Source organism: Carya illinoinensis, chromosome 6 (assembly GCF_018687715.1).
Source record: "Carya illinoinensis cultivar Pawnee chromosome 6, C.illinoinensisPawnee_v1, whole genome shotgun sequence".
Taxonomy (NCBI): Eukaryota; Viridiplantae; Streptophyta; class Magnoliopsida; order Fagales; family Juglandaceae; genus Carya; species Carya illinoinensis.
Genome location: NC_056757.1, coordinates 97,252 through 112,080, shown reverse-complemented (window position 1 = coordinate 112,080; position 14,829 = coordinate 97,252). Strand labels below are relative to the sequence as shown.

General features: G+C 38.9%; 1 protein-coding gene across 11 annotated transcripts in view; it reads right to left on the bottom strand.

Annotated features, from left to right (window-relative positions):
* Nucleotides 1-14,829, bottom strand: part of LOC122312852 — a 111,928-nt gene that overhangs the window by 43,570 nt on the left and 53,529 nt on the right. For all 11 annotated transcript variants that reach the window (XM_043127500.1, XM_043127502.1, XM_043127503.1 and 8 more), the window contains 3 exons: nt 9,165-9,315; nt 8,899-8,994; nt 8,534-8,635 (listed from right to left, as the gene is read on the bottom strand). In XM_043127500.1, the coding sequence (XP_042983434.1) occupies nt 8,534-8,635; nt 8,899-8,994; nt 9,165-9,315 (349 nt within the window). The remainder of the gene's footprint in view (nt 1-8,533; nt 8,636-8,898; nt 8,995-9,164; nt 9,316-14,829) is intronic.

Below are 14,829 nucleotides of genomic sequence, written 5' to 3'. Positions count from 1 at the left end.
TAAGCGATTTAAACCAGGTTTGGTATACCATCGACATCCTTCCCCTACTTCAATGCCCCTTCTAGATACTGGTCCGTCATCCGATTCTGCGGCTCCTATACCCCGATGCTCCACCCGGGATACACATGCACCGGATGGGTATGGTTTCCTCATACTTTGCTTACTGCCACTCTTGACACTATTTCTGTTCCTTGCTTATATACCCAGGCAGCAACCCAAACATGTTGGCTACAGGCCATGCAAGAAGAAATCCAAGCTCTTCAAGAAAATCACACTTGGGATCTTGTGACTTGTCCATCTGGTGTCAAACCTATTGGTTGTAAGTGGGTGTACTCAGTCAAGTTTCGGTCTGATGGGTCACTAGACAAATATAAGGCCCGTCTCGTGGTTCTTGGGAATCGACAAGAGCATGGTATTGATTATGAAGAAACCTTTGCACCTGTTACCAAAATGACTACTCTAAGTACTATTTTGGTACTTGCTGCGTCACAGGGATGGTCTCTTCGGCAGATGGATGTGAAGAATACTTTTCTGCATGGGGACTTGAAGGAAGAAATCTATATGTCTCCACCTCCTGGCATGTTTGCTACACCTTCCTCAGAGGTTTGTCGGCTACGCCGATCCTTGTATGGACTGAATCAGGCTCCACGTGCATGGTTTGATCAATTTCTTTCTACCTTGCTTGCTTTTCATTTTACTCAAAGTCAATTTGATTCCTCTCTCTTTCTACGCAAGACATCTGCAGGAATTGTATTACTTCTGGTATATGTTGATGACATTGTGATTATTGGCTTTGATAATGAGTTAATTGAGCAATTACTACAGCATCTCCATGCCTCTTTTCACATGAAAGATCTTGGTCCTCTACAGTACTTTCTTGGTCTTGAGGTGCAGCTTACTCCGACTGGTATGTTGTTACACCAGCACAAATACACACAGGAAGTGATTTCACTCGCTGGTCTCCAATCGGGTAACTCTGTTCTTACTCCCCTAGAAGTCAATCTTAAGTTTCGTCAGAAGGAAGGCGAGCTCTTATTAGATCCATCCTTATATCGACAGCTTGTTGGGAGTTTGAACTACTTAACGATTACTTGTCCTGACATTTCTTTTGCTATGCAGCAAGTTAGTCAATTTATGCAGGCTCCACGACATCTTCATTTAGCTGCTATCTGCCATATTATCCGCTATCTGAAGGGCACCTCGACACGCGGGTTGTTCTTTACTAAAGACTCTCCCTTATAGTTAGTAGGGTATAGTGATGCTAATTGGGCCGATTGTGCGGATACTCGTCGCTCTGTTACTGGTTGGTGCATGTTCTTAGGCAATGCACTTATTTCTTGGAAGAGTAAGAAGCAAGACAAAGTTTCCAAGTCCTCTACTGAGTCAGAATATCGTGCTATGTCTTCAGTATGCTTGGAGATCACTTGGCTTCGTTGATTATTAGGAGAACTTGGTTTTCCTCAACTGCATTCCACTCCTCTTCATGCTGATAATACCAGTGCTATTCAAATTGCTGCTAATCCTGTATTCCATGACGTACGAAACATATTGAAGTCGATTGTCATTCCATCCATGAATCATTTGACAAACATGTGATTACTCTTCCTCACATCTCCACCGAACGTCAAACTGCAAACATATTTACGAAAGCACTTTCTCGGCACCGACATCAGTTTTTGGTTGACAAATTGATGCTAGTAGATCAACAAGCATCAATTTGAAGAGGGTGTTACGAGAGAATTACGGAGACAATTATGGGATTAGTTTTGTGGTTGTAAATTAGGTAGAATTAGCTGCCGACTGCGGTAAATAGTTGACATACGTGACCATCCTATGTAAATATAATTTATATATAAATGAAAGTAATCCAAGAGAAATGGTATTGATATCAAAACTGACATAAGATGCGTTGCATCCAAAACCAGGCCTATTCACCTAGTGTTTCTCTAATAGTTATGGATGTTTCTCACGTTAATAGAAGTCGGGAACGATGTTAGATGTGCTTCTATTACCATCCCGAAAGGAGTGAAGGGAACAAGTTGGCGCAAGTTTGCCAAGAAGCTTAGGAAAACAAAGTATGTGGTTCTATTAGGGACAAGGTTGTGGCAAATAATGGTGCTCGTGTGCTATTGTCAAGTGGTTACTCTTTCAGGGGAGATTTGACTCTTGACTTTTAGGGTAGTTCAAGAATGGACTATGACTCGAAAGACCATAGGATGGTTAGAAGTGGGATAGGTAAGCCTGTCATGCACATCAGTTCTCTCCCTAAGAACTTGGTTGGTGACAATTGGAGTTTCAAGGGTGTGGCGAAGAGGGTTGATATATCCACGCTAATGGCCATGCAGAGGAAGCTTTTTGTCATAAATGAAAAGATAGTCTGCTAGAATGGGTGAATGTGGATTTGGGCTTGTTTTCAGTCTCGAAGCCATATGGGGGAAGCCCATTGGTGAGGAATTATGAGGCGAATCGTAATGGGTAGAATTGCCTTGTGGGGCTTAAATCAAATGGTTTGGATAAAAGGAAACATAAAGTTGGACCAGGCTTGGGTAAGTCTACTTGGGTCAAGTGGCGGGTCAAGAGTTTTCCCGAGTATGTGTCTTGTGTTTTAGGGCCTTCCCTCTTGCTATTGCCGCGTTGGTATCTAGCTCAATGTCGTATGAGTTGGCAAAGAACTTGTTTCCGGTCACTAGCAACCCTCTGGTTGGTGCGTCATTGTCAAAGTTCTCCCTGGTGAGGGAGAAAGATGCAGGAAGATCCTCTGTATGTTGTTCTCAAGAAGGGACATGATGTTTGTTTCTCAGGTTCCTCTTATGTCTCTCCATCAATGGTTTAAGGCCGGAGGTGCCTTTCCCATTAGTTTTCTCCCCTGAGCTTCTAGTTGACCTTGTTAGGCTATTGGGTATATCTTGGAGTGTATGGCCTTGTCTACGATGCCTAAAGAACCTTGATTTCCTAAGAGCATTGGCATTGATTCATCAATATGCAAATGCAAACACATATTTGCATAACTAGACCATTAAATTGAATACATTGGATTATGCATACAGAAATATTTCCATAGCTATGAACAGTGTCAATACATCTTTGGAGATGCACTATTTACTCCTCAAATTCTATTTTATTAATTTTTTCTCTCTCCTCCCACTCTCTCTCCCTCTCACAACCCTTTCCACTTCTCCCTCCCTCAACGACACAATAGAACCTTCACCTTCACCTTCATTTTATTATTATAATATATTATATTTTTTTATCATTTTATTATATTTTTAATATAATATATAAAAAAATTATATTTTTTATTATTATTATTATATTTGTATTATTAATGCCAAATGTATGTAGTGGATGCTAATTGCAAAATATATAAAAAATTAATTTTAGGAAAAAAATAAATAATAATAATAAAATAAATAATATTTTACTATTATTTTGACTCAAAGATGCATAATCCAATGTGAGAATTTTTCTTGAACAGCAAAGAATCTCCAAAACATGTGCTTTTGCATTTGCATGTAGAGAAACCAATGCTAATGCTCTAATATGCAAATGCTCTAAAGGGGTGTCTATGCATATCCAGAATGATGGGGACTGTATAGAAGGGGATGTTTCAGAGCTCCAATTGGTTTTATGTGAAGGGGATTGTGTAGAAGGGAAGGAGGTCTACTCCCTTATGTACTCTTCCTCTTTGTCCGAATTCAATAGGCCCAACTTCAAAGTTGGTGTTACAGAAGGTGAAGGAGATCCAAGCATGTGTTGGGATTTCCTACGGGGGCTTTGAAGGCTTTTTGCGCACACTTTATTGCTTTGGTTTACTGCTATTGTACTCGATGGAGCTAGTTTCTTTTCTTGTTCATAGAATGTAGCCGGTGTTTTTATTTTTTATTTTTGTATACTCCTTGTGTACTTGCGCAACACCTATTTCATTCTCATCGATAAAGTTATTTTTAACTACGAAAAGAAGAAACAAAATTAAGGTTTAAATAGAAGATTTATTCGGAGTTTGTGGGGGTGTTCGTTGGTAGGCTGGTCCTATCTTGCTTCGAATGGGACCTCGAGAGGTTTACTCTCAATGTGGTATAGAAGAGTTGTGCAATCCATGGATGAGTGTATTGGAAGTTTTTTCAGTTGCTTGTTCTTTTAGAAATGTTGAGGATGGCTGGGCGTGGGCATATGTGGGTGTCTACGGGCCAAAGTTGGATTGTGGGATGGGGTTTTGGGTTTTTATCTTCATTGGGATGTGTCGTGGTGTATTAGTGGGGATTTTAACACTTGGGCCGGTTTGGATAGTGAGTTGAGTTGAGATGAAAGTTGAATAAAATATTATTTTTTAATATTATTATTATTTTGGGATTTGAAAAAGTTAAATTGTTTATTATATTTTGTGTTGGAAGTTGAAAAAGTTGTAATGATTAGATGAGATGGGTTTGATAACCAAATGCAGCCTTACTTTCCTAGTGAGAGATCGGGGGAGTCTCGTATTAGTTTGGCGATGTAGGAGTTTTTTAGGTTCATTTTTCTTTTAATCTTTAGGACTTTCCTCTTGTTAGGGGTGAGTTCACATGGTCCAACAATCGGGGTTGGTCAAGATTGGATAGGTTTCTTGTTTCTCCCTCTTGGGAGGCTCGTTATCTAGAGTTGTGTTAGAAGAGATTGCCTAGGTATGCTCAGGTCCATTTCCTAATGTGTTGGATTGTGAAGGTATTCATGGGGGTCACAAGTATGTTAGTTCGCATATATGTGGTTAAGAGCTGATAATTTTGTGGAGAAGGTTAGACATTGGTGGTCATCTAATCAGTTCTCTGGCACCCCCAGTTTCATCCTTGCTAGTAAGCTTAGGGCTTTTGAATAATGATTTGAAGAAGTAGAACGTGGAAGTTTTTGGGAATGCTGTTAGTCAGAAGAATTTTTGTATGGAGGAATTGCAAGACTTGGAGAGGAGGAGGAGAATGGGGTTCTTTCTAAGGAAGTTTTATTGAGGAAGAGTTTGGTGGTAACTAAACTTGAGAAGGTGGTGTTGAGAGAGGAATTAGTAGGTGTTTTCTTTGTATACTTCCTAAGTACTTGAGCAACGCCTCTTTCATTTTCATTAATAAAGTTATTTTTACCAATAAAAAAACCCTAGCCAGCTTTAAATCAATCTATCGCCCCAAAGCAATGGTGACCTAGACCAACTATACATGAATTTTAGCAACTGCTGCAAGTCTCTACTAATCTAGGAGTCCTAAACCCTAGCCAAAACCAAAGGCACACCTCCTATAAATACACAACTAGGTTGCCACACCATTCTTCTTCATAAGATCCTAGAAATTGTTCTAGAAATTTAGCCCTAAAATATGTCGTGTGCTGCAACCTTTGGATAAGTACATCAGCTTCCAACTAGCAAGTTTCCACTCATCTTTTCTAGAACATCATTCCAAATGGGTATCAATTTGTAATGAGCAACCAACGGGAGGCCAAGATATTTCATAGGTGATTCTTACATCCCAAGATAGAGGCCATACTATCAAATTATGCACTTGCCCCACTAGAACTACCTCTGATTTGCTCAAGTTCACCTTCAATCCAAAAAAGACTTTGAAGCATAGGAAGAGAGCTCTCAAAGCACGGATATGATCTTGGTTGACCTCATAAAATACCAGGGTATCATCGGCAAATAAGAGATAAGAAATATTGAGTGAGCCAATAGTTGCCTCCCCCGCTGAAAAGGCCAATATAAAACCACCCTCCGTAACCCCATCGATCATTTTGTGAAGAGCAATGCAAGGATGTAGCATGAGCTCTGTCTCAAGAAAGACAAAAGTTTTTTTTTATTTATGTTTATTTTTTTTATTTTTTTTTTTTTTCATTCATTTTTTTTATATGAATATGGAGTGAGAAGCTCAAATTGACCCAATCATAGACCTACTTAAGTATACTATCCAGGCATTCATCGGCAACAAGCACCGCATCGGGTATTTGCCTCACATTCATAACGGCATTTTGGGGCATTGATATTACCTTCTCCACCGCCATGCTTAAACTATTTGCCAAGACTTTTGAGATGATTTTATTCATCCCACATTCCCACTCACCAAGTTAATAGGGCAATAATCTTTAACCTTAACCACCCCTAGTTTCTTTGGAATAAGAGCAATAAAAGTTACATGGAGGCTTTTTTCGAACCTCCCATTTTCATGATATTCTTGAAAGACCCCCATGATATCACCCTTGATCACCCAACAAGACTGGAAGAATGCCATAGTGAAGCCATCTAGACAATGAATTTTATCCCCACCATGCTTTTTAACACTTTCCAAACCTCCATTTCTTCATAAGGCCTCTCCAGCCATCCTTTTACTTGCGGATCGATGGTATCAAAGTTAAGTCCGTCTACTCTCAGTCGCCAAGAAAATTGTTCCGAAAGCAAATTCTCATAGTCGTTGACAATGTAATCCCTATTCTCAGTTTGGTTAGAGATAATCGCCCCATCTAACAACAGCGAATCAATGGTGTTGCTCCTCTTGTGCGGGTTAGCCACCCAATGGAAGAACTTGGCACATTTATCCCCCTCCTTCAACCATAGGGCTCTTGAATTTTGTCTCCAAGATATCTTATCCATGAGGGAGACCCTCTCAAGTTCTATAGACACTTGGGTTTTGCAAGCCCTTTCCACTTCTGACACTTCCCTTACCTCCAGTATGTTCTCCAGACCCTTAAGTTCCTCTAATAGGTTTCTTTTGGCCTTCCACATTACCAAATAGCTGTTCATTCCAGCTCCTCAAATCTTTTGTCAATGCCTTCAATTTACACGCCACAATATAATTTGGAGCTCCTTGGAATTTATAAGAAGTCCACCATTATTTTCCATTTCCTAGAACGTACTTAGGTGTTTTCTAATTCCACTTCTGACACTTCCCTTACCTCCAGTATGTTCTCCAGACCCTTAAGTTCCTCCAATAGGTTTCTTTTGGCCTTCCACATTACCAAATAGCTGTTCATTCCAGCTCCTCAAATCTTTTGTCAATGCCTTCAATTTACACGCCACAATATAATTTGGAGCTCCTTGGAATTTATAAGAAGTCCACCATTATTTTCCATTTCCTAGAACGTACTTAGGTGTTTTCTAATAAAACTTCTTACTTCTTTAAAAAAAAAAAAAAGTACACCATTGTTTAACTCGGTCAATAAAGCTCTCAGATTTCAACCACATGTTCTCGAACTTGAAGTACCTTGGACGTTCATGTATTCCTCCACAGTCAAGAAGGATCGTAGACACCTCCCACTAAAAGCCATCCTCAACATTCTTGAACAAGCAAGCCACCGTGAAATCTCCCATGTGATCTTCCACCTTTTCCACCACCGGTTTATCCCACATCACTAGAATGCCCCCACGATGCTCCATTCGAGGGTAGATAGTGCCAACCCACCTAATTACATGCCCAGGAAACTCCAAATGATGCTTAAAGAGATAAACTCCAATTTCGTTTCTTGTAAACATATAATTTCACCTCACCACATTCGTAGTTGATTTCGCCACATTTGTCCCCTCAAAAGCGCACATAGGATGACAATAAGATGACTAAAAACTCATGAAACAGCTTCAAAGTCTTTGACAGTAACATCTTTGCTTCAGGCAACGATTTCTAAACCCCAAAACAAACACAGCCAATGCAATGTGGGATCCCCATACGCTACCATCTTAGAGTAAAACTTTTTACCCAACCTGCAGTGATAGTTAGAACCCTAATTAAGAAATCAAAGGACCGCCTCACATCAGCATGTGCCTTCCAAAATAAGATCAAAGGGGAAGGAAAGCAATTCCACAGAATAATTATTCAGAAACTCTTCTCGATTTTCGGCCTGTTATGTTGTGGTATACACAGTACATTTCCACATAAAATGTGAAAGGGTTTATTTTGTGACCATTACTGTTGAAAAACAAATAAAGTATGGAAACTGCTAGTGAACGGACTCGCTAGCACCTATTAAGGCTGGTCATCATTAACTATTATGACAAAACAAATATAAATTTGTGCTTTTGTTCCATAACCAACATTTTCTTCTTGGAATTTTACATCAAGAATAAAAGTGACTTTTTCCTCAACGCATTAGACCTAAACAAGCTAAAGAAACTGAGAAACAAAACAATTAAATCAAGAGTGCAGTGCTTTATTTTCCCATCAAAATACGAACACAACAGCAAAATAATCATAACAGATCAACAAAAGAAATGGTGAGATAATAATATAAGAAATGAAACTTCATTCTAATTCTTCTAGCATAATCTTCATAATTTTCTACCATTAAAGTTTTCTTCTGAAATGTTACGCACGATGTGCTCAATAACCCTTTAAAGATATAACTTTGGATTCAAGAATGATAGAAACAAAAACATGGCAGGTTCGTGATATTTTGACCACTAAAATATGCAACAATAGCATTTTAAAGCCCTAAACAAATAAGCTCACTACTGGAAGGATAGAAGAAATAAAAATGCCAATTAGGAGTTGAAAGTAACAGAATTGGGCTACTTACAAGAAAAAGTAATGCTTACCCTTTCATACTGAAAACTTGTCGATTTTAACACATCAAAGAACTTCATGAAACTCATAAGGCATTCTGCATCAAAAGTAACCTCAAGTGGCTGAAACATGCCCTGAAGACAAAGTTCATAATACAGAAACTGTTAGAAGTTTTTTTAACGAGAAAAAAAGTAACTCTTAAGTAATATGGTGGTGTGTGTAACCCAATCTCAAAAAATAAGTGAAGTCAGGCTTTAAACACCACCAAGGCAGAATAATGTGAGTATGTTAGTAGGAAGTTGAACCAAAAGAAATATGAACCAAAACAGGCAAGAAACAAAGAGTAAAGACCCATTTGCTTAGACCATTGGATTAAGAGTAGCAAATGGAGAATTACCTTTACTGACAGTTCAACGTCATGGTTGGGTGACACATCCACCTGGATGGTACAGGAGGGATGCTTACTATCCAGTACTACTTCCTCAAAAATGGGCTACAAATAAATAAAGTCACAGAAGTTTCATAAGTGTTATCATTGTGCATAGCATCCACGATGGAACTTATTTAAGAAAAATGTGCACTTTCTTGCCGAAAAGTGTACATTCTTTTCCACAAAATTTTGAATAAAGGCCATATTTACAGAAGACATGCAGAGCTACAAACCATTTTCATAAGTAGAATGACTTTCTTGCTACAAGGATAAACCATCTCTCCCGACTCAACTATGGCAGTGATGGTTGCACATTCTTTGCAAAGTTTACACTCAATAGTTACTCCATGAAGAAATAAATCAGCAACTCCTTTTCTGCAGTTCCTGAAAAATTGAAGTACATGGTAATTGAATCAGAGAAACTAATGAAAAAGAAATATACAACCACATATGACCAACCCCAATAATTATATTAACATTGAAAGCTAGAGCCCACACACCAGATCCATGGTAGCTTCAAGTTCAGGCATGTCTGTTAAACAAGCCCAAACCAAAAGTACGAGATTGCTCAACCCATTTGTTTAATTGATTAGACCAATTACAAACCGGCAACAAAGAGGCTATTTCTTTGTCCTTTCCTTTTTCTTTTGATAAGTGCCGATGACAAATAGGTTATGCGCAAATCTAAATCAGCTGGGACCCAAGCAGCTACAAGTTCAACTTGCGGATTAAGGAGCTGATATTTTTAAACAGCTAGAAATTATATATGAATGAGCTATCAAACAATAGAATTTATAGAAAATTATAATTTTCATGCACACCATGATTCTCAATCGTGTAACTAATTAATATTAAAAACACATAGCAGTGGTTTTGGAAATTAGATGGATGAGAGAGAGTGTGTCACAAACTGCAGATGTAATTAGGGCTATAAATAAACAAGACTACTTGAAAAATTCAGGCACACACAACAAATCCATGGTGGCTGCAAGTTCAGGCATGTCTGTTAAACAAGCCCGAACCAAAAGTATGACATTGCCCAACCCATTTGTTACTCTGGAGTTTTGTGTTGGAAAGTTTCCAAATTTATTTAGTCAACTCTCCTTGATTATAGGAGAAATTTCTGTAATTATGTAAATATTCTTAGGAGATATTCTTAGCAGATATTCTAGGAGATTTGTTAGCAATTGTCATTCTTTCCTTTTGTTATTCTTTCCTTTTAGCTTATCCTTGTAGTCTATAAGACATACAGATTGTACCTAAATTTAAAATAATAAGAAATACTATTCCGATTCTTCTCCACTTCTAGAAGGTATCAATAGCTTATACTCAGGCTATAATGTTTTCTATGCATATTCCAAAATCTTTGTTGGGGGATGCTAGTCTAACTGTTCGTTACCTTATTAATAGAATGCCTCCTAGCCATGTGCTGCAGTATATCACTCCTTTAGCATGCCTAAAAAAATCCTTTCCTGATAATAGGATAATTTCTGATCTGCTTCAAAAAGTATTTGGATGCACTTTTTTTGTTCATACTCCAGCTCATCTTAAATCTAAACTTGATCCTAGGGCTGAAAAATGTGTGTTTCTTGGATATGCTCCCTGTTAGAATACATAATTGTAATTAAGTGTATGTTATGAGGGTATAATTGTCATTATATGTATATGTATAGTTGGACAGCAGTCAATGAACAAACAACAAAAAGTTTTTCTCTCTCATGTTTCTCGACTACATGATATCAGAGCATTTTTGAGTAGTCGGTGGTGGTGGTTGGTAGTTGCTGGTGGCTAGTCGGTGGTGGTTGTACGATGGAGCTAGTGGTGGTTGTTGGTGGTCGCTGGTAGCTGTGCAAAGTGGCCGTGAGGTTTTTCTGCCAGCAGTTTTCTTCTCCAAGAGTTTTCCGGTGACAGAAGCTATTGTCTCCGATAATGGACATTGGAATCAAGCTTTTCGGTGACAGCTTCTCTTATCCCTGGTTAGGATAGCTTATTCTCGGATTAAACTTTTCTTTAGACCCAATACCGGCAAACCCAAAATAGGCCGATATGTACCGGTTTCGGCTGGTTCAGACCCAAAACAGGCTGGTTTAGGCCCGAAACAGGCCAGTTCAGGCCCAAAAATTGGTTGTTTTGGCCGGTACAGTCTGTTTTCAACTGAAACAGATCCGAAATTTGGTTTTTAAGCTGGATTTCTATTTTTCCAGCTTGTATTTGTTCAATTTTCATCCATATTTTCTTACTTTTCTCCATGGCAGCTAAGTTTGAGTCACTATCTATTGCACCAAACATTAATATGCCTATGACTATGGTGAAGTTGAATGGAAAAAACTATATGTTGTGGTCCAAATCTGTTGAAATGTTTTTGAAAGGCAAGGGTCTCGTACCCATTTGGTTGATCCAATGCCTAATTCACCTAGTTCTACTATTTCTCAATGGGAGCAAGAAGATGCCCAAATCTGCTCCTTGATGTTGGCTCGTATTGAGCCTAATATTTGTGCCAATTTAGTTCACTTTGACACCGCTCAAGACATATGGAGGCATATCAAACAAATGTCTGGTGTTGGAAACACAACCCGTATTTATGAGTTGTGTCAACAATTTTTTGGGTTAGAACAAAGTACTTTGGGCCTAAAAGAGTATTATTCTCAAGTGATAAACATATGTGAAGAACTCAAAATTTATCAACCTATCACTTCTAATGTTTCAACCATGCTAAAACAACGCGAAGAGTTCAATATTGTTCGGTTTCTTATTGGCTTAAAACCTGAGTATGAGTTGGTGCGCTCTCAAATTTTGGCAAGCCCACAGCTTCCCTCATTTCCTTATGTGTTCTCCTGACTTCAGCGAGCCACATTATCTGGACAAGGATCTCAGTTGTCTTCTGATCAGAGTAATGAGAGATCCACTTTAGTTACCTCCTATGTTACTCCTGGTGGGCGTGGAGGCCGAAGTGGTAGAGATGCACGTGGGGGACGTGATGCCAGAGGTAACCGCACTTGAGGTTGTGAATCTCGTAAGTGCACCCATTGTGGTCGCACTAACCACTTTGTGGACTATTGTTGGGATCTACATGGTAGACCATCTGGGTCTACTAATTAGGCCATTTGCCAAGACGCTACATTACAAGCAACGAGCTCCAACTTGACTCCAGAGATGGTTAGCATATCAAAGGATGAGTATGATCAGTTTTTCATCACACGGGTAGCTTCATCTTCTAGAGCTACTCTTGCCCAACCAAGTACAGCATCCGCATGTCTTGTCTCATCTACCCAAAATCCATGGATCATTGATTCAGAAGCTAATGAACATCTGACCGGTTTGTCTCATTCCTTATCTAAATTAGATACTAAGTCATTTCCTAGGAGTTACTCTTGCTAATGGTTCTCTTGCTAAAATTACAGGCATTGGTTCCACCAAGCTCACTGATTCTATATCATTTTCATCTATTCTATACACTCCTAGTTTTCCCTTTAGTTTTCTATCCATTAGTAAAATTATTCAAAATCTTCAACGTTCTGTGACCTTTTATCCCTTTGTATGTATCTTTCAGGATCTCAAGACGAGGAAGAAGATTGGTATAGGGCATGAAGCCGGTGGTCTATACTATCTTGACGTCGGGCAGTCACCCACTCAAGCCCTCACTTCCTCATCATCATCCGCTTTTGAATGGCATTGCTGCTTTAGACACCCATCTCTTTCTCTTTTGAAACGTCAAGTTAGGAATCTTGAAAATGTGTCTCCCTTTCCTTGTTAAGCATGTCAACTTAGTAAACACCATCGTGTGTCTTTTGTACCTTGAGTTGATAATCGAGCATCTTGTCCTTTTGCATTGGTTCACTCTGATGTATGGGGACCATTCAACATTGTATCAAACAAGTTTCAATATTTTGTTACATTTGTTGATGACTATTCATGTATGACATAGTTGTTTCTGATGAAAACACGATCTGAACTTCTTTCTATATTTAAAGTCTTTCAAAAAGAAATTAAAACTCAATTTAGACAAAAAGTTCAAGTTTTGCATTCTGACAATGCTAAAGAATATTAATCTAATGCCTTTGTTGCTTATTTAAGCGATAAAGGAATTGTTCATCAAACCTTATGCTCTCATACACCCCAACAGAATGGGATGGCTGAACGCAAAAATCGCCATTTGTTAGATGTAACCCGAGCACTTTTATTGCACATGCATGTTCCTAAACGTTTCTGGAGTGATGGTATTCTTACTGCATGTCACCTTATCAACCGTATGCCTTCATCTATCCTTGATAGTTCCTCTCCCTTCTCCATCTCGTTTCCCTCTTTGCCATCCTTTTCTCTTCCACCCAAAATCTTTGGATGTGTTTTTTATGTTCATAATCTTGGCCCAAGTTTTGATAAGCTTGATCCACATGCTACCAAGTATTTCTTTGTTGGTTATTCTCAGACTTAAAAAGGATATCGCTGTTATAGTCTTGCGCTTAGATGCTACTTAACGAGTGCCGATGTCACATTTTTTGAGTCCATATCCTATTTCTAAGACACGTCTTCGGTTGTTGAGTGTGATCCTCTACCATTACCTACTCTTACCCTTTCTCTTCGAAAATCATCCACAGTTACTCAACCCCCTTTAGTGCCTTCTCTTATCCCCTTACAGGTGTACTCACATCGCTTACGGCTCCTAGCTCCCCTGCCTCCACCAACTTTGTCTCTGTCTTCAGATCTAGAGTTACCTAGTGCTTCAGAAGCTCCACCTATTGCTCTCCGGAAAGGTACTCATTCTTGTGTCACTCAACATCCGATTAGCCAATATGTCTCTTGTCATGCCTTGTCTCCATCATTTTCATCTTTTACTTCTCAACTTTCAAAATTTTCTATTCCTAAGACAGTTCAGGATGCTTTATCTGATCCGGGATGGAGGATAGCTATAGAAAATAAAATAGATGCTCTTCACCATAATGAGACATGAGATCTTGTTCCTCTACCCTCGGAAAAACAACCTATTGGTTGTAGATAGGTATATACAGTCAAATTTCATCCTAATGGTTCTGTGGAACATCTGAAAGCTCGCTTGATTGCTAAGGATTATACTCAAACTTATGGCATTGATTACGACGAGACTTTGTCTCCTGTTTGGATTGGCCCCTATTTCAATTGGATGTTAAAAATGCATTCCTGCATGGTGACTTAAATGAGGAAGTATATACGGAGCAACCACCTAGGTTTGTTGCTCAGGGGAGTGTCGAGGTACTGTGTGCAAGTTAAAAAATGCATTTTATGGTTTGAAACAATCTCCTAGAGTATGGTTTGGGAGGTTCTCTGATACTATATTGGCATTTGGTCTTCATAGATGCCAAACGGACCACTCGGTATTTCATCTACGTAGTGATGCAAGTCATATCTTATTGTTTGTATATGTAGATGACATTATAATTACTGGGAGTGACTCAGCTAGAGTCTCCAAGTTGAAACACTTTTTACATGATCAGTTTCAGACAAAAGACTTGGGCAAACTTAGATACTTTCTTGGAATCGAAGTCAGTAGATCAAAAAAAGGTAACAACCTATGGAGGAAACTGGCATGTTGGGTGCACGGCCTATTGATACTCCTATGGATCCAAATTGTAAACTCTTGAAAGAGGAGGGAGAGTTGTTTGGAGATCCAAGTTGGTATCAAAGACTTGTTGGAAAACTAAATTATCTAACAATCACTAGACCTGATATTTCTTATGTAGTACGTGTATTGAGCCAATTTCTACAAACACCTAGGGTCTCACATTGGGATGTTGTAATCCATATTCTTTGGTATCTAAAGCGAGCTCCCGGCCTTGGATTGTTGTACAGACCAAATAAACATCTTAGAATTGAAGCTTTTTCAAATGCTGATTGGGCAGTCTCTCCTTCAAATAGAAAATCGAT